This window comes from Ixodes scapularis, unplaced genomic scaffold (assembly GCF_016920785.2).
Source record: "Ixodes scapularis isolate PalLabHiFi unplaced genomic scaffold, ASM1692078v2 PGA_scaffold3__209_contigs__length_174095766, whole genome shotgun sequence".
Lineage (NCBI taxonomy): Eukaryota > Metazoa > Arthropoda > Arachnida > Ixodida > Ixodidae > Ixodes > Ixodes scapularis.
The window spans coordinates 88,517,711-88,539,763 of record NW_024609868.1 but is presented as its reverse complement, the minus strand read 5'-3'; the positions used below and the strand labels follow the sequence as shown (position 1 = coordinate 88,539,763).

The following is a 22,053-nucleotide window of genomic DNA, read 5'->3' as shown; positions in this document are numbered from 1 at the left end:
TCGTACGTGATAAAGGCAGAAGATTTTGCTTAATATGAAAGGTTATACATGTGGTATTATTTTAAAAGCGATACGAAACATAGTCGACCAAAAACAAAATCCGCAATTTAGGTCACAGTTGTTTGCGGAGGCATGTTTGTGTATTTTTACAAAGATTGGAGTGTCGAATAATAAATAGTATTTATAATGTGGTTTTACCTACTTGCAGACATATCACACTAAAACATATAGATGCTCTTTTTTGAATACTTTGAGATTGAGAGTGGTTCGAAAACGGCCACACACGAAAATCGTCAAAACCCACCATCGGCATTTGCTCTTTTTTAGCATATTTAGAGGCTTAAAGCTCAAAACCAAGGCAAATACCTCTAACGAAATGTATTCTGGCTAAAAGAGAGATGTGAAGAGAACTCGACGCAAAAAAAAACAATTAAAAAAAATTTTTTTTTGTACAGCGTGGTGAAATTGAACAAAAAGTGAAAACCCTCTCTGTTTCATAATTTCTTTTTCATTACTCGTACGTGATAAAGGCACAAATTCTTGCTTAATTCGCAAGACGATGAAAGGTTCTACATGTGGTATTATTTTAAAAGCGATACTAAACATAGTCGACTCAAACAAAAATCCACAATTTAGGTTACAGTTGCTCGCAGAGGCATGTTTCCGGATTTTGAGAGAGATTGGAACTACAAATAATAAATAGTAGTTATAATGTAGTTTTACCTACTTGCATATATATCACACTAAAAAAAATATAGACGCTCTCTTTTGAATACTTTGAGATTGAAAGTGGTTCAAAAACGCCACACACGACAATCGTCAAAACCTCGTCGTTCTTTCCCGCTTCTTTGAGATATTGTTTCGCAGAAACTAAACATGTCAGGACATTAAAATAAAAAGGATTGTTCTTCTCGGTACATGCGCCACGATAAATAAAAATTTGAAGCAAATTAAAAGATACGACTGCCACTCGTTGCCTGAATCCAAATGAAACCGCCCATATATATATATATATATATATATATATATATATATACATATCACGGTGACGCGCGTGTAGCCGGGGAAGGCAGGAGCATGAATATATCACTACTCCAAAGTACATTGTTCTGTAAACATTTGAGCTGTGCTACACAAATTTTGTTTTCATTAGGTTTGCGAGCACAATGGGAATATTAGCATGAACTAAAAACGGCAGCGAGAGCAAACATAATGTTTTTGTTAAACTTGGCACATCTAGAACAGAGACCATTAAAATGATTCCAGATGCGTATGGCAAATATTTGGCAAGTCGTACCAGGTCTCTTTACTGCCATTCGTTATACAAGAATTTAAAAAAAAATCATTTGAAGACGAACAGAGGTAGGGCGATTTCTGTCAAGTTCGACGTAGAAGTGATATGCGCACTCGCAATGGTCTGCATTTGACCAGTCCACGCTGAAATAGCCATTGTGTTCCTGCACGTGAACACAAAATTCGTATAGCGAAGCTTCAAATGTTCACGGAAGAATACCCTTTGCTATAATGAGACATAACCCCTTTCACTGCCGCGCGTGCATCACCGTGCTTCCTTTTCTTTTTGCGACACAAACAAACTTTTCGTTTCGGACGTCGCACATTTTGTATGTGTAAATGCTGATCCTGCATGTATAAAATGCCTTTTGTCTAAAAAGACGTATGACAATTATACCCGTTCCATTTTTTCTTGCATGCTTTTTATCAGGTCGTCCACGTCGACATCCTTTACTTTGTTCTTTCTGATGGCAGACTTGAGGATTTTGTCCGCTTTCCCGTAGTTTCTCGTAGCTAACAACCATCGAGGAGATTCAGGCAGAAAACTGAAAACAACATGTATTGTTCTGAATGCAGTAACGAAAAGCTGTATTTTAATTATAGACGTGGTATACATTTCAGACCAGTTATATGCAGATGAATGTTACAGATAATATATATAAAAACCTTATTTTTTTAGCAAGTCAATGTGATGGGCCGTTACGAAGTAGTGAATTCCCTTAAATTGTATATCATTTTTGATCATTGTTACATTGAACGTATTCTGCAGCATAAATACAGTGTCGCATGGTTCAATATAAATCCAAAAAAGTGCTCGGCAAAATAAAAAAAGCGTTCGGCAAAAAAAAATCATGCCTTTGAACTAATACTTTTGGAGGCATGTCTTAATAAAACTTATGAACTTCGGAGTTTCAGATTAAGAAAGATCATAGCATTTATTACTGGTGGCACATCTTATAGAATGTAATCAGATCTATAAAATTAGTAAAAGCGACTTTATTTAGAATAAAAAAGAGTAGTTAAGATTTGAGTCACAAAAAAGGGTATCGGCGGACTAGCAAAGGGAAGGGCGCTTCTCTGAATACCTGTATCAATATTTAATGCGTTTTTTTTTAATATTATATTGAAATGAAGATTTCATTTAGATATTTACTTACAACAAGACAGAAATGTGGATGATGTAAAAGAGAGAGATGACGAGCTGAAGGTGCATCCAGTTCCTGATGTACCACGCAAAAGCAGTTAGTGTCACCAGGCCCGTAGTCCATCCATAAGTGTAGATCAGGGCGGCTACCGCTCTATGCCGTGTGGCGATGACTTCAATTACTATATAACCAAAATGATAAAATATTATGATAAGAACATTTTGCAGCATTCTGTATACTTATTCTTTTTTACTTTGTCACTAAATCATCCTAATGAGCTGGTTAGGTGACGTGACGTTAGGTGACGTAGTTACGTGACGTGTACGTATTGCAAAAGCATTTCTTGCTGTACACTACAATGGTCATTTACGTATTATTGATGTCTACGTGCACCATGAAACAGTATTTTCTGAGCAGAAAGCATATTAAAAGAGAGTTTTTTTTTTGTACATTTAACATATTAGTATTATTTATAGAAAACACATCTGTGAGAAAGACTAAATTATGTGTGTTGACTACACAGTTTAATAAATTTAGACATTAAACGAGAAACCGCGCAATATGTCTTGCTGACCTAATTGTTTATAGAAAGTATTTATACGCACGCACGAAAATAACACCGAAAATAAAAGCAGGACATAACATATGTCTTGGGTTGTATCTGTTGCCTCTGTGTTTTTGGGATCGAATAGTTTTAGTGTAGACTGATCAACTAACAATACGGTAAATTACTAGTTGAATAAAAAATAACAGGTCGGGAGAGTAATTACTCATGCTTCGCTTCTTAAGCTTTGTTTATTTCTTTCTATGTTTACTTGTGATTCTGTGTTTACTTGTCAACCCCGGCAGACGCCTCTTCAATTCGTCCTTAAAGGGATGCTGAACCGAAATCTGGATTCCCCAAATCACGCTGCAAAATAGTGCATCAGGATGCTACAAGCACCAAAACATCACTAATAAAGCGATATCTCGAACGGATGAGTGTATATTTAAAAAAAAGAGGCGCATTTGGCTGAAATGTTGACGTCATGTTTCTCCGAGAGGAGAGGGGACGGCCTCGCGTCTTTTACGCCATGCCGCCTTGAGTGAGCGAAGCGAAGACAGGAGGAAACAAGGTATCTTGACGTCACGGGACTCGTCAGACTGGTTCAATCTCGACCTCTTTTTTCAAAAATACGGCCGTCCATTTGAGATATCCCCTTACGAGTAGTGTTGTAGGGATTGTAGCGTCCCGCCTACATCTCCTGCATCGTTTTTATTTTTTTTTTAAACCAAATTTTGGTTTACCATTCCTTTAACCAATAAGTCATTACGTTGACTGTAGTCCTTTGATCTTGCTCTTCGGCGTAGACATTAAAGATTGGCCTCAAAAACAAGGATTTACGCGAATGGTTAACACGTGGACGTTACGCATGAAATAGTCGAAAATTCTATAAAATGCAGTGTTCTATGTATTGTTTTCCGGCATACAGTATAGGATGGCACAGACGGTTCTTGTGCTGTAAATCTAGCCGGAAAAAACAACGCCTGCAGATATAAAGCTCACTATTTCACAAAATCTGACCTGAGCAGGTCACTATTAACAGTGTAAAATTTCAAGAAAATGAAATGAGAGCCACAAATCTGTCACAGCCAACGTTGGACCCGTTTAAAAACCAGCCAGTTAGCGACAATGTTAACTTGTGGCGTCATCTCTCGAGAGCCGAGACGAGTAGACGACGCACTCTGTTGCCTGCTCGCGGCTCCTGTCGGGAGATGGCGCTACAAGTCAAAAGAATCGCTATCTCGGTAGGCGGCAAACGCGCCTAACGTTGACTGTGCCAAGTTTGTTGCTTTCATTTTTTACAGGAAGAGAACTACGCCTTTATATTTCATGCGGTGAATCGGCACACTGTATTTTTGTTTTTAAGTTCCAGCTTTCCACGTACAGGACCCGATTATTGCGGTTTGTTTTACGTGCCATTCTATAATTGGGTTTCAAAGGTTGTAAATATGTGTTACAGGTTAATATATGATTGATTGATTATTGGGTTTTTTTGGCGCAAGAGAAACTTAGGCCATATTGCGCCAAACAGGGTTTTGGGTTAATATATGAAAACAATTCGTAACATATATTGTAATAAGGAAATTCCTCTTCACTAGTTTGATGGTTTTGATATCAACAAGAATCACAGCGTTTAATCCCTTTTTGGGTTCAGTGTTCATCCGTTATACTCAGTGTAAACGTGCTGTTCTGCAGGCCTCCTATTCCAATGGACGCGGCAAAACGTCCCAGGTTGTAGACTAGGTAGCTCGGCGAAAAGGCAGTTAAAACGCCGCATGCGAGTGGCAGAGGTAAAGCAAAAAGCAACGCCCTTTTGCGACCGTACCTGGAAAAGACGTGAAAAAAAAGGAACTATTGAAGGGTAAAAAACACCTTTATCACAATAAAAGGTAAGCGACTACAAAATTATTATGGTCAATCAGACAACTTAATCAATTTTTGGCATGTTTGCAGCTAGCTGAATCTTGTTTGAAAACTAAAGTTTAACAAAAGGTATGGTTTCAACATCGTCAACATAGTGCATTCGCGGAGAGTGACTATTTATAATATATCTCTAGTAATCATGTATGTTATCCTGCAAAAAACGTTTTTGAACTTCTTTTGAACAAAACAGGTAACACCCATACTGTACATATTAAATTTACGTGTCATTCACTATATATGAATAAGCTAGCAGTAGTCATTGGCCACTAAATTACATTGAGTAATCTGATTGTACCCTTCGCTATTAATTATCTGAACATAGGCAGGATGTTTCTTCAGCATCACAATAATAGTTTCCCATTAGGCTTTAGCAGTCCATCTTTAGACTTGCGTTATGTTATTATCAATATTAATAATAATAAGAGTAATTTAAGTGTATTTTGGGTTGTTCCTGTTTAAATTATGCATTCTCTTCGTCTGACAGCGCAATTTCGTCCTTGTGTGTGAGAAAAGGCAGTCCATGAAATAAGAATGCGGAACCTAAAAAACCTAAACATACAGTGGATTCTTTATATAATCTAAAACTCTATGAAACTATGCGGTTTGTCATGATGCACTCTCATGACATTGTTATTTTACCATAATCTCGCAGAATACTAAATGCTGCAAAACCAATTCAACTGCGCATATAAAAAAGGCAGCCAGAGAAACTTTTAAATCCCAACAAACACAGCACTATATTTAAACTACATGCAGTTATCTCCGAAAGTTTATCTTCAGTAAAATGAAAAATTTAACAATTCAACTTAATACAAATTCATTACAGTGTTTAACACAACAATAACTAAAATAAACTAAAATACAATTTATCATTCATAAAGAAATTTAACTAAATACGCAAAAACACAACATTTAAATGCATAAATAACTACATGAATATAATTTTTGTTTTTGCTTTTCGCTGTTTTGAGCACTTACGGTACTGTAAATTTTCCGGAAATTTACTAGAAGAGACATGGGTCGCAATGTCTGTACCATCATTAAACAGTTAATGTGTATTCTTGGAACATTAATGTTTTCTTTTCTTCTAAGTTGCCACTTTCTGCTTGTTTTATATCTGATATCTGTGGGGAAGTAATATCTAGTCAGTACCACAATCTGCCGCAGAGCATTTATTGCCAACATTTCAAGCTAAGTAAGTTGTTCCTCGAATGCAGTATTTTAGTACTAGCTGTGCCGAGCATAATATTCTTCAGCATCCGTCATATCGTATTTTTTATCTTAAAATAAAAATAATTGTGTCGTGTGTAGGCTTATAGAGACGGAAGTTAGTCGGCCTCAATAAGCTTCTGGTGTCTCAGTTGTAGATAAGAAATTTGGGCAGTACAGCGAGCCTGGTGTCTTTAACGTCAAGAACCCTGTAATAGAGATTTTTATTTTTGCGTATAGGAGCAAAGGCAAGCTCTGTGTGTTTGCGTTAGCGTTCTATGCTCCATCATGCGCAGGAGTTTCGACGCCATGCGCCAATCCAAGACAGCAGTTTGGCCTCCGCGCACGGGCAGTGTGGAACACTCGACGCTAACGCAAAGCACAGTGCTTGGATTCGCTCGTGTACGCACTGCGAACACGAGCGAATGCAACCAGATTCGACCGGTTCGACTTTCTGGACAGTGTGGCCAGACCTTGATACCAGGATGTCTCAGTTTGGTAAAAAGAAAATTATGCAAATGGCTATTTTAATTTTTTTAACAGTTGCAATTAAAGTAAAATTTTCTAATAACTGAAGAACTTAATAAGTTAATTTTTGTACTGTAATAATGGAAATAACCAATCAGTGCTGCCCTTAATTCATCCCTTAGCCATCACCATCCGATCTGAAGCCAACTGGCCAGCCGGTCGCGCAGGCGCATAGCAGTCGAACCTGAGTCAAACCTTTGTCTAGCTTTTCACAAGAAGTTCGAAAAAGTCGAACCTGGTCAAACTCGAACCTCGATCGATTCGCGACATCCCTAGATACGACTTTGCTTCTTCCTGGTTTCATACAAGCACAATAATGAGCAGCGACTGAGATAGCGGCAACCGCATCCCTCCAACCACTTCTAAAAATAAAAAGTATATAAAAAATTATAAAGTGCAATTGAAGGGCACGTGATCTGCACTTGGCCGCTAGAAATTGTGATTCGAATTTCAAAACATGCAGCAATAAAAAAAAGAGGACTTTCTCGAACTTAGATTTAAATTTTTTTTTTTTTGGGGGGGGGGGGGGGGGGGGGGGGGCGTCTACACTGTTCGGCATTGACTTTGATACTTTCTGTGTTGTGTTGTCCTTCGTATTTTCTCCAGTCTCCGGATTATGTCTTAAATTATGTTTCACCTTTAACAGCTCGTTTGCGCCCTAACTTTTTGCTCAATGTTAAAAAGAGTTTGTTTCGATATTGCTCCTTTGAAGGCCCTGTCACACTGAGGCAACAGTTGGACAACTCTATCCGGCAACACGGGGACGTCGTGTTGCCAACGACCCTGTCACGTCGCGGTAACAACAGTCGGGCAACATGTTGCTGCCGCCCGGCAACCATGTTGCCTGATTTGTTGTCCGACAGCCCGGTCACACCGCGCTGACGGCGAGAACAACACGGGGAACACTCCGCCATCTTGAATGTTTACCTTCGTTCGCGTGAGGCGCGGAATCGCTGGAAATGTGACTACAGAGTGCTAGTGCGTTCGAGGAGCCGGGAATTACCGCGGTACGACATCAAACAGTGACTGTGATTAGAAAACTTGACACAGGGAGTAGTTTCCGCTCTTTATTTTAGAGAAATGCTCTTCATTCGCTGAAAAAGCAGGTCAGCAGATAGCCCAAACCTAGAAAAGTGACATCGCTGATATATGTTCGAGATGTATGCTACCGTATGAAGTGTTTCTGTCGTGTTCTTTTATGCAATTCTTATTTCTAGCGTGAAATTGCGTCAGCACCGGCAGTACCCCAAAGCGACGTTTGTAACGTGGTCTGGAGCTGAACCGACAGTGCTTCAAACTGCGACACCGACACCATCGGCCTTCATAACAATCGGTGAAATAAATATTTTTCAACGCTGTCTTCTTGCCGACCGCCTGCTATGTGATCGCTTCATTCCCCCAAAACGTCCTGGGTATTTATCAAACAAATCAGATGTCTGGTAGCGGCTGTTTCCAAGTTCCAAGCATCAACAATCACGATCAGAGTGGTCGTTTTATGCTTCGATTTTTAATCTTTGGTTTGCTGGATTATTTTTATTGTACTTTATTAGCGCGTGAGTAGGCAGGGCATTTTATTTCACTATCAGGAATGTGACCTGCAGTGGTCTCTCGGGATTTCTAATTTCAAAACCAGTCTGAACGTTCACGACCGTAGCTGTGACCATTTCCAAAATTGCTTTCTGTAACTACGCAGCAAAAACATTAATCGAAAATATTTTAGCTGCACGCCAGCCTAATTATTGCTAAATAACTTTTCCGAGCCTTTGTTTGAGTAAGACTTTATTGATAGGAACTAGCTCTCCTTGTTGCCGTGTAGCCGGCCCGAAATCCGCTCAGCCAGCAATCAGGGCAACACATGCTGTTCAACAGAAGTTGCTGCTGTTTTTGTTGCCGAAGGCTGTCACACCGAGGCAACAGTTTATTTGTCGTCCATGCTGTCGTGCTGTTACCGCGATGTGACAGGTTTGTCGGACAACACGGGAAACGAGCAACAAGTTGCCCGACTGTTGGACAACGTGTTGTGTTGCTGTTGCCGTCGCGTTGCCTCAGTGTTACAGGGCCTTAACAGTGTCACGGGAAGGATGGAGATGCCACAAATAGTTTGTCTTTATTAGTGCAACATTTATTATGTTATATTATCTATTAAGAGCGGTCGGTAATACGAAAATAAATTTTTTCCTAGTATCTACTTATTGATTGGGTAACCTACTGACATTCTACTCACTTCATTTTTCCCATCTGGCAACACTATCGCGCAGTAATAAAACCAGCTAGTGGTACACGACCGCACGCCGGTAGGATGCTCATCCAGATCGGAAGGGGAAAGGGAGGGGATTGAAACCGGTATCCCTGGATTCTGCAGTGCGAGCTTTCGCTGCATGGGTTCCTAGCTGCGGTGCAATAACACACTCCGCCACCGATCTCACCTAGATTCTTTTTTTTTATATAGAGGATGTTTAGCAGTAAACAAAGACAAACATGGCTGAAATTCCGGGGGGATTTTGCTGCTTCAAGTTGGTTATTGTTTTGATTGTTTTTGAAAACTAGCAGTAAGTAGCGCCTACTTGAAAAGTTTCAACGCCGAGGACCAACAGTGGTATCGGCTTAAAATAACTTATACGGGATCGACACATCTTTCTTATCTATGGGATGGGATGGGAGAGCGCTTGTTCCTAAATTCAAAAGACAAATCAGTCGATATACCGTAGGTGCTTGTTGACTGCTGCGTATTCTGTAGCTGCATTGTTCATACACTTGAGATGAACTTAAAGCAAAAAAGTCCTTAAATACGTTCAACAACCTCGTGAACGGCAAGGCATCGGCGATTGGGACCCACCTCCCCCCGTCGCCGAGGATAAGCGCCGATCTTCCCTGCGGGGGTGGCCAGCCGGGTCTTGGATTCAGCAGACACTCATTAGAAAGTTTTATTACGCTTCCTAAAGCGCGACGATTGTCTCTGTAATGTCTAATTTTGTAGCACTCTGACTCGCGTGCTTTGGTATGAAAGCTATATTTCTAAAGCTGCGTGTCACATTGCATTGATACGTTCCACAATGACCCGGTTGGCACCTATAGTTGCACTAGTACTGAGATGGCCGGTTCAGGCACTGCCACTGTCGGCAGCACATAAAAGTAGGTTGGCACGGTCTGCCAATCCCGCCGTCTTTCGAACAACCAGGCTTTACAGCATCAGTGGCGTACCTCTTCCCGAGATAATTTAAAGATCTTCACTTGTGAGATTTTTTTCATGCTAGTAGGCGTCAGTCATGGAAGAGCCCTACGCAGCAGGATTTATATTGCATAGATTGCAGGCAAGGTCTCGCTAGTGAAACAATAGTCGTCGCGCACCCACACTAGTTGAACATGGGATAACCGGCAGCATTTACTGCCCTCCTTCAAGGCGGCTAGAAGTCCGCGAACTCCCTGTATTAGAACATGACGAAAAATACAAGAAATGTTCCTAAGTATTGGAACTTTAAATAAATTAGGTTTTGTGCAATTGAGTATAAATATCCGTCATGACAAAAAGTGTTATTGCAGGCGTGGAATGTTTATAGAATAAAATTAAGAAAATTGATCCATAAATAAACAAACTCCCTTTATTAAAACCGACATTTAAATTTTATTACAATTTAGTTTTCTAGTTTCTTTTTCTGGGGATATCTTCATTGTGTTTGGTGTATGAATATTTAAAAAAATCTATTAAACATTTTGCATAAAATGATTTAAAATATCATACAGACTTAGTGTGAGCCACGTAAATTGGCCATACATATATGCATTTATAGATTCATTTGGAGTAAAATTGTGTAAAATTGTTGGGACAGTAAAATTCTTAGGACTCACCAATCCGAGAGATGTGCAAATATTATATTTCCAACCATGAGTCCCGCCATAAAAATACTCTGCGATGCAGCTCGCAGCCATACGCGTTCACACACCAAGTCAAACTGAAAATAGAAAAATGTAATTAAACAATACTAGCTAGTAGCACATTTCTTTATGATTATATAACTTCCGCACGACGACGATTGGAAGCTAGAATATAAAATAAATAATATATCTAAACGCACGTTCAACGCGGGCTAGTCAAACCTTGCGTCAAACACAAAAGCCATACACATTAGATTTAATAGCCATATATTGCACTGCTTTATGATATAATATATCGTTTTATGATACACTTTTTATAATCAAAGTCACATTTAATACAAATGTCATAGCGGTAAATTGATTACCAGCTAACCTTCATAAAAACAAAGTAAACATTTTACTTCACCAGTAGAGGGAGGGTTATTATGCGGTAAGAGGCAATCTAAATCAAAAGTGACATTCTCAAAATAATCAGGTCATGACTCATTACTATGTTCTTTTTTGGACATTGTCCCAACTATGTTTTCTTAAAATCCTCAAGCATGGTACTTGTCGGGAACGCTGCTAAGTGCTGATGGAGGTTTTGGATGGTCATAGCTTAATCGATAACAAAGCGAAACGAAAGTATACTCCACCTGGTGTTGAATTAGATTTGGATTATATTGATGAATGGGACAATGCATGAAAAGTAAATAGCGACGAGGTAGGCTCGCTGCTTTTAATAAAGGCGAGTGCCATGCAAAAGTCTAAACTTTTCTTACTGCTAAAAAACCGTACATAACGTTATGACGCCTCATGAAATTCGATTGCTATTTGACAAACCCCTTTCCCTCCGAACTATAACATCTAAATTACAAAGCAGTAATTGCAATCTTATTTTTGCCTCCTCCCCTAGAGTTTCTATCTCTGGGGGAGAGGGTCAAGAGAGTGCTGAATAGAGTTGAATGAAATCGCATATCCTGCTACTTGTTCTTCGAGGACCTTGATAGCAATACAATAAAGAAATTTACAACATCGTGTACGAACGACGAAGTAGTGACTATTGCAGATAATTAAATACGAGTTTTATTAAATTACACGGAATTATATGCAACAGCCTTATTACTGGCCATTCTGTTTATTAACAGGCAATCACTTCTGGAAACACTATCTGTTAAAATGACCCGAACAGCATTTTTACTCACCTCGTTGGTGAGTGTATTGATGTTGTCTCCCATCTCATAGTGCCAACTCGAGCAAGGCAGCCTTGTATCGTTCAGTATTCGATAGGAACCGTCCTCCGCTTCTTCCAGGCCGAACATTTCGCACCGGCTTAGCTCCTGACTTCCGGTTCCTGTTTGAAGTAGCGTAGTGTGGGCCCAAAGGCCCCGTGAGATATTCACACCGGTAAGGACCTGAAGAAATTAGTGAAGAAATACTTCGCTGATTTCTTCTTCAGAGAAATACCTGAAGAAATCTCCACCGGAAGCTGAATTGTGGCAATACCATGTTATCGATGTTCGATCTATCAAAGAACGTACTGTCACAATAAATAGAACATGAAATATCCAATTCGGCCTTATTCTGCGTTGACGGTCCCCCAAGCTCAATCTTTTTTTTTTTTTAATTTTGCTAAAATTTCGAATATGGCATCTCAACTTCGTATTCCATTCTTAATTCGCATCTCAGCAGGTCTCTAAGAGAAGGGGCAGGTTTGACAAAGAAGCGTCAAGGTCTCTTTCTGCTCCTATTGAACTCGATAGTACTTCGGCCAACGCTAATGGCGTTACCGTAGTCCTTCCATGGCAATCTGGACTACAGACTAAACACCCATAATAAAAAGGGTGTAAGTTAGGCAAAACAATCTTTCTACACCCTTTTTACGCGATTTCTGAATATCGGTCGGCGTAAATAGGGTGTGCTCACGTTTTACACCCGTTACACGCTTTTTTTACGCCCTACGTGTAGCGATGGTGTCTAAAATCGTGTAAAAAGGGTGTATGAGCGACTTTTATGCCCTTCATTCACACGGTGTAAAAGGGGTGTAATGGTATTGCTGTCAAAAACACCCATGATTTGATAGCCGTTCATGTCTACTGCTTTGGTAAAACTGTTGCTGATGTACGGCTGTACAAACATCGAGTATAATTAATCACCACACGAAGTCACGTTTGATTAGGAAGTGCTAGAGAATAGTTTTTGCAACTCCAAATGAACTCTCCGTCCGACACGAGCCGAAAGTTACGTGCCGCGCGTGCATCAGTTTTATCCAGACATGTACAACTTACTCAAAAAAGTAATTAAGTTATTGAGCATTGACCTCAAAAGCAATTCGAGTAGAGTAGAAATTACTCAAATGGAAAGTAAGTGAGAAAATTACTAATTACCGTAAAACAGTAGCGAAATACTTATGAAGTTACTTTGAAGTTATATTTATGTTTTTTATGGTAGAAAGAGAGTACAGAGCTTTTGATTTGTCAACGAAATTGTGCGAGCCAAATATGGATCGGGTTGTTTTTTGAAAGAAATGCTGTAATAGCTGGTTTTGTTTCTGCGTGTTTTATTCAGACATGTATGACTTACTCAAAAAAGTAATTAAGTTATTGAGTATTGACCTCAAAAGTAATTCGAGTAGAGAAGAAATTACTCAAATGGAAAGTAAGTGAGAAAATTACTAACTACCGTAAAAAAGTAGCGAATTACTTTTGAAGTTACTTTGAAGTTACATTTATATGTTTTTTTATGGTAGAAAGAAAGTACATAGCTTTTGATTTGTCAGCGAAATTGTGCTAGCCAAATATGGATCGGGTTGTTTTTTGACAGAAATGCTTTAATAGCTGGTTCTGCTCCTGCGTGTCTAATTGTTTCGTACTTTCTTGCTTGTTTGGTCAATGATGTACTGTGACTGTGTCATTTCTACTTTGAGGTTTAGCACTGTCTAAGCTTGATTTTTAGACAGTTCTTGCTTGTTTAAAGTGTTGCGTAAAGTACATCTAAAAAGTACTTGAAGTGAAGTACAAAGTAAATGAGAGGTTACGTACCTCAAGTAAAGTAGCAAGTACACCGGGTGCAATGTACTTGAAGTAACGTATATAAATACAATATATTTCAAAGTAAAGTACAAGCAATTTTAATACAATCGTTCATGATGCCCTTTCATTCCCTATACTGTGTTTTTTTAACTAGTAGGCATTGCTCCAGGGGTAATCGGAGGTGCCTCATTTTTTTACGGAAATGGCAGCAAATATTGTATAAGGTCAAGTCGCCGCAGAGTAGTTATTTTACTCTTGCTGACGAGCTATTTGACACAATCAACTTAAACGGCACTTATTTCCATCGGCCTTACAGGCACCATTACTTCACTCGGAGAAAGGACCAGATGACGTCTCCAAAGAGCGCGTTTTTACACGACGACACCGCCACTTTTTTGTTTTCAAATTCAGTGAATGTACATTGAAGTCGGGAGCTTTGCTTTCCTCGAAAAATACAAGTACTACATGTTCAGAGAATTCACTTCAAGTAAAGTAAAATTTTTCTAAACAGTAGTACTTCAACTACCATGTACATAGAGTACTTTCCAACACTGCTTGTATATTATTTTTATATAAAAACGTTAGAGAAATTACTACAGGTATCTCGAACAACCTTTACATCTTTGAAGATATGCATGTTTTGGAAGGAAAGGCAACGCAAAAAGGTCCCCTATGCGTTGCCCTTTAGCACGCGATTGTTCGAGTACAGCTCAAACTACGGGAGCACCAGATGAGCTTCAGAGCAGGTGCTGCATTTTGTTGCCTCCTTTGAGTGAGCACGCAGTGTGTGCACCTCCTGTAGTGGGCGAGAGTTTCTTCGTTGCGGAGAAGCGGGAACCAGCCCTTTCTTCGAATGGGTCAAATGTCTTTGAGCTTCGAGACACAAAGAAACCTCAGTCTTTGGCGCTAATCCCGCAGTTACTTGGCCTCTCTTGCGTCGTGCCTGTTCGCTCCCCGCGCTTCTTAGCAGTGTTGTTGCAGAGGGGGGGCTCGGGAAAATTTTGGGGATGTCGGACACTCCAACCCATTTTCTTCGCCCCCCTCCCCCTTTCCTACGCCACATGCCTCCCCCTCTTTGCAAATATCAGCTGACCCTCCAAGTTCCAACATCTTATCTCTTTTGTGCAGGAATGTTTGTTGATAGGCAAAACAACCACTGAAATTTGAAGTGATTTCTAATTTCAGTGGAAGTTACTCAGAAAAAGTTATTAAAGTAAACTACCAATTACTGAAATAAAAATGTAATTGAAAGTTACTAAACTACTGAGAAAACTAGTTAAACTACACTAACTTGAGTAGAGTAGTTGAACTACGTACAAATCTGGTTTTATCACTTCAACTTTGATTTAAAAAACATCATCTCCGCTCGAAAAAATTAACGAAGACGTGTAAATATACAACCCAGGCAGAACACAGTACTGCGCCGTTAAGGAATTGAATCGGAAAGATTGCGCCGATACCAATTTGGTCTAGCCAATATCTGTGAAAAATGGGATGGGTCGCGCCGACGCCATTCTGACATACCGTACGGGGCGCCGTTTTTAAGTGTCAATAGTGTTCTGCGTGAATCGGCTATGCCGCCGGGGTATTTCTATTTCTTGACTGCCTGAAATCCGACGTTCAAAAACAAAACAAAACAAGATTATGCAAGACGGAATCTCCTTACTTTTAACCTGAGAAAGACCTCCTGCGCTGAAGACTTGAACAAACTGTGGCGCCCTCATTTGGGGTATTACAAACTCCCCTAAATGGGTTTCGCACTACTTATAGCACATTCATTGAGATTTTATTTTTGTGTGTAGTTCTGAAGAAACAGTGTTGCAAGACAATCGAAAGTGCCGGATTTATGACGCCCCCGCTACGTTACGCGAGTCTTATCTCTGCATGGTGACATCAAAATATCTAGCGTCCCGACACTTTTTTTTCTTTAGGTTTTTCTTTGGGTAACATGTGAAACCGAGTTTCTTATTGTTTCATGTTCTCAGCGTCTTAGCTTTGACCGGTGCTTCGACGGCGTTCAAATTTGTTTTTTTGTATTTATTTTGTGATCTCGCGGTCCGCACCAGAGCATGCGCTTCTACATAAGTGGCAGTTAGATGCGCGCCCACGGTTGTACTACGCAAAGCAAGTCCTTACGAGTCCCATTTGGCGACCTTCCCCGGGCAGCGCAGGTGACTATAGACCATTCCATTTAGCGCTCTCTGGGCGGCACCATTTCGTTCGACAGCAGCGCCCCCTTCATACGTCCGGGAAATTCAGCGGGTTCGGGAGGGCGAAACGAGAGAGAGGGCACGCGCCCGACTCCACTAGCAGACGACAAACCGGGAGGTTGCCATTCTCCATTTTTGGGCTGTACCGGCGGGCTTTACGGAACATCGAACTCTCGCTCGTGGCTGCCGTTGTGAAGTGGTTCGCGTTCTTAGAATAGTTATGGCTACTCTAAAATCAGCCTATAGCTCTCTGTTGTTCTATTTCGGTAAATGATCAACTAGCATATCTTTTTTCCGTTATTAAATAGCAGTTGAGTCAGCCGGCAGTACTAGCCTCAACTGCTGCGTGTATTGCGGCAGGAGAGCACGTTTTTATTTATTATTTCAGACTTGCACTCGTGGTCGCTAAAGGCCTACACCAGCACGAACTTTGTATAGTAAAAAAGGTACAGCAACCGGATTTACTTTTCGCCGAAGAGACCAGCCAATCTGACACAGTTTTCCCTATTTTTTATTTTTTATTTGCACGTAGGTAACAGCGCCATTGGACCCTGTGAGTCTTTTTATCTAGCATAGTATTACACGACAACTGGCATACCAAAATCTGCGCATCTGCGCTTGAAATTTCCAGAATGACGCGATTTTAAACAGAGTTTGTACGCTAGCCGGATGCTAGGTACAGCCCACTCGGCGGAGTGGAGGACATGCGGGTGAGAAGGGAGGGCATTTTTTTCTCTATATTACCCTCTCTGCTATGACCCTAATGGAACGGTCTATACAGAGCAGCGTAGGGAGATTAGCTGCTTTGTGCAACCCCCTTTGACCTCGTCTTCTGATAACCCTCCGCACCTTCTTTTGTGTCTTCGTGTGGCTGTGAGCGAGTGCGGAGGTGGCTTCTAGCGAATCAGAGGAATGGCGTGAAACACCTGACCACTCACCGTAGTACAAAAATGCTTGGATGAAACTTTTTCGCGTGACTCGCTCTAACACGCTGATGGGCTACTGCCTACTGGGGCCGTAGTCTTTAACTTATGCCAAGTTGTGGTAAGTTGTAGGGTCCACGTAAATTTGGTTTCCAAAAGTCGCCCGTCAGTGTTTTCCTGTTTTTCGCTCGTTTCAGTCGCAGCCGTGATTTCTCGTTGTGAACGACCGGAATGCATCCATGCCAACTTTTTGATAATGGTCGTTTATTTCGTCGGAGTCCATGGAATTATTGTGCTGTGTTTGTTGGACGCGTAGCTGCTCATCGGCGGCCGCGAGACTTCCTTTAAATGTGATCGACCGCCTTCAACCTCAACATTTTGTTTGTGTTGTTTTGTTCTGCCCGAATCGGATTACGCATCCATCACGACAGAGAGCTGCTCATCGGCGACTGCGATACTTCCGTTTAATGTGAACGACCGCCTTCATACTCGAAATTGTGTTTGTGGATGGTTCTGTACTGCCCGAATCGGATTATGCATCTATCATGGACTACATGAGTTCGCTGTTTTATTCTTAAGTACTCTGCAAGCATGCTTCTGATAGTACTCCTGCGTCCGTCTCAATAGACCATTTTACTGTTTACAAGCATGAACTGCCGCTTACTTCCCAAGAAACTCCCGGTCCTTCCGTCTTTGCAAGCATGTCAGTTTTGCTTACGTCACCAGTGATAGAAAGCATAAATGCCGCAAGAAAAGTAAAGTTGGAGATCTAACTAAGGCCTTCGGTTGTACAGTATAAAGAGGTTATGAAACAATATCCGGTTGGAATGTTCTTGACCTTACACACGCGGACCGTCACTGCTTCAGAAGTGTCTTGGTCGTGGTGAAATTGCGAGGACAAAAGGAAACTATTTCTTTCAGTCTTGCCTTCTCCAAGTTTAATGACGTGCGCGCGAACGTAGCTTTGCCCTTTGGCAAGCTTGTAACTGCACGTACTTGCCTGCATAAGCAGAGACGGGGCTGCGGCCAGATGACCTGCTTGCAATTGTCTATAGAGAAATTAGTTCAACCTGGTAGAACCTTGATTGAAAAATAAAAAGTGAACTAAGCATGTTTAGACTCGTTCGCAGTCATTTCTTCATGCACTCTTTTGCTTTCCCTTCTGGTGGTGCTACACCCAATTTAGAGGGCGTATTGCGCAGTCATAATACTCTAATAAAAAGGTGTACAGTGGAATCACACCCTAATCTAAGGGTGCTCGGAATTGCGCCGTGCTTTAGGGGTGTTAGGAATAATGCCCTTTTCTTACGGCGTTTTGCTACACCAACAAGGGTTTTAGTTATCGGAGAAGCCATTTACACCCTCAAGGGCGTAGTAACGTTCAGTGTGTATGACGTGCCAAAAGGGCCAGTTTTAAAATCTACGATGAATAAAAAAAGCAGGCATCGATGGAATCCAACTGGCAACAGTATAATGCCCTACAATGATGGACTGCAGATAAATGGCATTCAATAAAGCGAGACTGGTTTGTTGCTACAGGATCCGTGACGCATTGCCTGAGCTGAGGCAGTGGAGGTCTTCGAAATTCTGAAGCAAAACAAAAAATTGAAACGCTGTACTTTATTGTCACTGACAGTTTGAGAAATTCAAGGCGTTGCTTATTATCAAAACGTTTCTTACATTGTGATTCGGGCTTCAGTATTCTTTTCAATTAACACCGCAACCTTATTAACAGCAGAACGATAACAAGGTGCTCGGGCATCCCCACGCCTTGCGCTTCATTAGCTGCCAGGGACTACACAATAAGTTCTCTCACTTTTTGTCTCGCATCACTAACCCTCACACCACTCACTATTAAAGGTACGCCTAGTTAACTTCTTTGAATCGAGTATTTAGTAGCTCCTTAACCGAATTTAGATCTTCACGCAAAGTTGCTCGACTACTCGCTAATACGTTAAGCGGCGTTCTCTTGTAAAGTCAGTTACCTTTTCCCGTGTGTGGAATTCCATGCTGCATCCACTCTTCGTCGGTCCAGTTCTTCAGTTGTGGTGGTTTGGCGCACCAGTGTTCTAAGGTCGGAGCAATAAACGTTGGAGCCATGATATGATACGCTGTTGGTAAGCCACGCAGAAAGCAGAAGATGATGACTGGGTAGTGCCATGGACCTAAGTGGGTGAAGATATCGTCCATGCCTGCCATCTGCAAAAGAAACGTGCACACTAAGTACTTTAATCAAGGATAGAGAGGCTTCAACGCCCAACACAATACGTGCAGCGGCAACGTCCTTCGGTCAGTTCAAAAATTGCTTCAACATACATATAGTGTTGTAGATTTTGAAAATATTGGCAAAATTTCTGAAGTCCAAGAAACCGCTTAATATAGTTCCGTTTTTTTAATACTATTAAATATGTTTACTACTTGCTAAAATTTTATATAATTTTTGGTCAGTATAAACGAATGGTATTTACTAGATCACGGAACTAATATTGAATCCTCTATTACAAAATGGTAGCCAATTCCATAGAAAGGGTTTAATTTTAATTCTATGTTTAATATATATAGGTTGTTTGATTTTATGGTTCATCCGATATATTTATAAAAAAAAACCTTGAGAGGCAGACAAGCACTTTTTTTTTATGTAAGCTATACGACTGAGGGAATATAATATGTAGGACTAATCGTCAAAATACGCCGGGTAACTAACTAAAATTGGCTAATAACCTTTTTAATTAGTGAAAATTAGTATAAGGTTTTAATTGTGAAGAAAGAGCAAAAGGATCCAGACACTGGCTGGCCGTCAACGAAAACCACTAAATCAGTCAATTTTGGAAGAAGCAAAATTAAAGTATCCGCTAAAGTTTCCACCCGTGCAAAAGAACCAACGCAGGCGGCTCAAAAACGGGCATGAAAAGGTAACCATCCGCGTTTTAAGATCACCAGCGTTACGCTGGCTTTCGAATAATGTATTTATTCGAACGGCCGATTATATTTAAACTACTGGACGGGAGCGATAAAAATGTGATGCTAAAGAACTGCGTGAAACTAAAGGGTACAAACTTTACTATAAGCGAGGACTTTTCGCGCCCCGTACAGGAAATGCGAAAACAACTGTGGAACAGTACCAAAGCAAACCGAGATAGAAAAGATAAGGTATTTCTTACTTACTGTAAGGTTAAAATAAACGGACAAGTGTATGTGTGGGACGAGAAAAAAATGATAGTTCCCATGGTTGGAAAAAACGCGGTAACGGACCAATACCAGATGACTATGCAACGAGACTAGCAGACGACCGCGAAACAGCGGCTAAAATAACAGTCATTAATTTGAATGCAAGAAGCCATGGAAATAAAGTAGAGGCATTAGAATTTACACTCTTAGAATTTTAACCTCACATAGCTACAATAACCCAGACATGGTTATATCCTCAAATACTCGATAGCGAAATTGTCCCGCCAAATTGCGTTATGTTAAGGAAAGACCGAAAATCTAGAGGGGGGGGGGGGGTGTAGCAATCCTTTTAAAGCAAGTCATCCCTTACCTAATGTTACCTTAAGTAAACAAAGTTGAGTCTCTTTGGTGTAAAGTGTACCTGGAAAATTATTCTTTGTTGGTGTGGTTTACCGGCCTCCAAACTCGGATCTAAAATATCTGTATACACTGTAAACGAAAAGTAGCCCGGATGGGGGTTTTAAAGAATAAGATACCGATTAAACTCCCAAGCCTAAAGCATTCACTCCCGCACATGGGAGTATAAAAACTAGAAACCACCACTTTACTCTGGTCGCTAAGAGACGAGGTATAAAAGCGACAACACCTGATTTTACTCCCATTTTAAACTGGAGTTCTTGTTCCCTCCTTCCCTCCGCAAGACGAAATGGGAGTTGAAAATACTCCCATCCGTCCACCCGTCTGCGGGAGATCGGCCGCCATTGACGCAGCCGGCGTTTCCCCCGTCCCCCTCACTCCCGGCTCTGGCACCAACGGGTTTCCCGTCGTGGAAGAGGTCGTTATAATGTGTCCAAGACGTTTTGGGGCTGGTTTTTGTACAAAATCCCGACGCTCTCGAACAACAAATATTACACCAGTGAAAAACCAATCACAAAGTACGAACTTTTCGCTCAATCTGGCGAATACTCAAAAGTTGAGGTACTATGGGGAAGCAGAAGACAATCCAGCTCTTTTCGGGCAGACTCAAGTATAGTGCAACCATTGTGTGTTGTTTAAAGGGCCTTTCACACGATGCATTTTTCTGGCGCATCTTGACTCGCGAAACGAGTTTCGTGAAATGAATTCGCCGTCTGAACAGGACCGAAAAATGTGCGTCTGCATCTCCCTGGGTTTTCACGAAAAACACAGCCGACGGCCTCTCGAGAAAGCTTTCACGCGATCTCAAAAGGATAAGCGAGCCGTTCGCGGGGCCCAGTGACGGATTAAGAGGGGGGGAGGGGGGGGGGGGGGGTTTGTCTAGATGTTCTGACTACCTCTTGATTTGTGCATGTGTAAAAATTTAGGGCGGGAAAACAAAGGGAAAGGGTGGGGGGGGAGGGGGGTTTCAAAAGACATCTGATACGCTAACCTCCCCTCTCTGGAAATACCGGCGTCGGTACCTGGCGGGGCCAGATTTCTTCCCGATTCCAAGCCACAGCAGAAAAAAAAAAGTAAAGAAACACGGCGCTATCCACGGATGGATACGTAGGTTGCGTTTTCTTGGTCCATACGAGTTCGGGTGCGCACAGGTCGGTGGCGCGTGGCAGCTTTCTCAATTTTTGTGCACTCGTAGCGACGAGCGCGAACATTGCACGTCGCCGCCAAGAATGCTCTATTCGCGTCGTCAACGAGCCCGGAGAGCGCTGCCCGACGGCGGTGACCACAGTGAAATCATAACCAGTAGTCCCACTCAAGGCCACTTCCGGTAATCGCGCATACACAGCGCTCCTCAAGCCGGATGGCGACAACTGAAGGTGTAAAACAAAAACAAACAAAAAAACAGGGTCAAACAGAATCGCAATTAACTAAAGTGAGTGCTTTAATGTTAATATTTTTAGAAAACATAATAAGCTAGGTGATAATGATAAACCAATATGGAAAGAAAAAATCGAGCAGTTACCGTTAGCTTTAAAAAGTTCATTGCCCTACCGAAGCCTGCCGAAGCCATGTTTTTAAACGTCGCCGGTCGCGTTGTCGGTGTTGCTGTTCTGCGAATTTCTCCTTTCTAGTGCATTTCCCTTTCGGTTGGATCCTCGCTTGGCGTTTTAATGTCACGTGAGTTACCGAATCACGCTATGAATGTGTTCTAAATGGGCCTGCTCAAGCAAGAAGCCAAAAAGCCGGGGACTCACTTCGCCGTTCGAGATGCCGGGATTCCGCTTCAAGTTCGTTGCTGGTGAGTGCAAA

The 22,053-nt window shown here is 41.2% G+C and overlaps 1 protein-coding gene across 1 annotated transcript in view; it reads right to left on the bottom strand.

The window, feature by feature from the left end:
* The window catches only part of LOC115311847 (organic cation transporter protein), a 37,600-nt gene extending 18,742 nt beyond the window's left edge, over window positions 1-18,858 (bottom strand). Inside the window, exons 1-6 of the mRNA XM_029970699.4 lie at window positions 18,645-18,858; window positions 11,700-11,848; window positions 10,489-10,592; window positions 4,653-4,807; window positions 2,451-2,619; window positions 1,691-1,838 (exon numbers count right to left, since the gene is read on the bottom strand). Of these exons, the coding sequence (XP_029826559.4) occupies window positions 1,691-1,838; window positions 2,451-2,619; window positions 4,653-4,807; window positions 10,489-10,592; window positions 11,700-11,848; window positions 18,645-18,858 (939 nt within the window). The remainder of the gene's footprint in view (window positions 1-1,690; window positions 1,839-2,450; window positions 2,620-4,652; window positions 4,808-10,488; window positions 10,593-11,699; window positions 11,849-18,644) is intronic.
* Window positions 18,859-22,053: the final 3,195 nt, after the last annotated feature.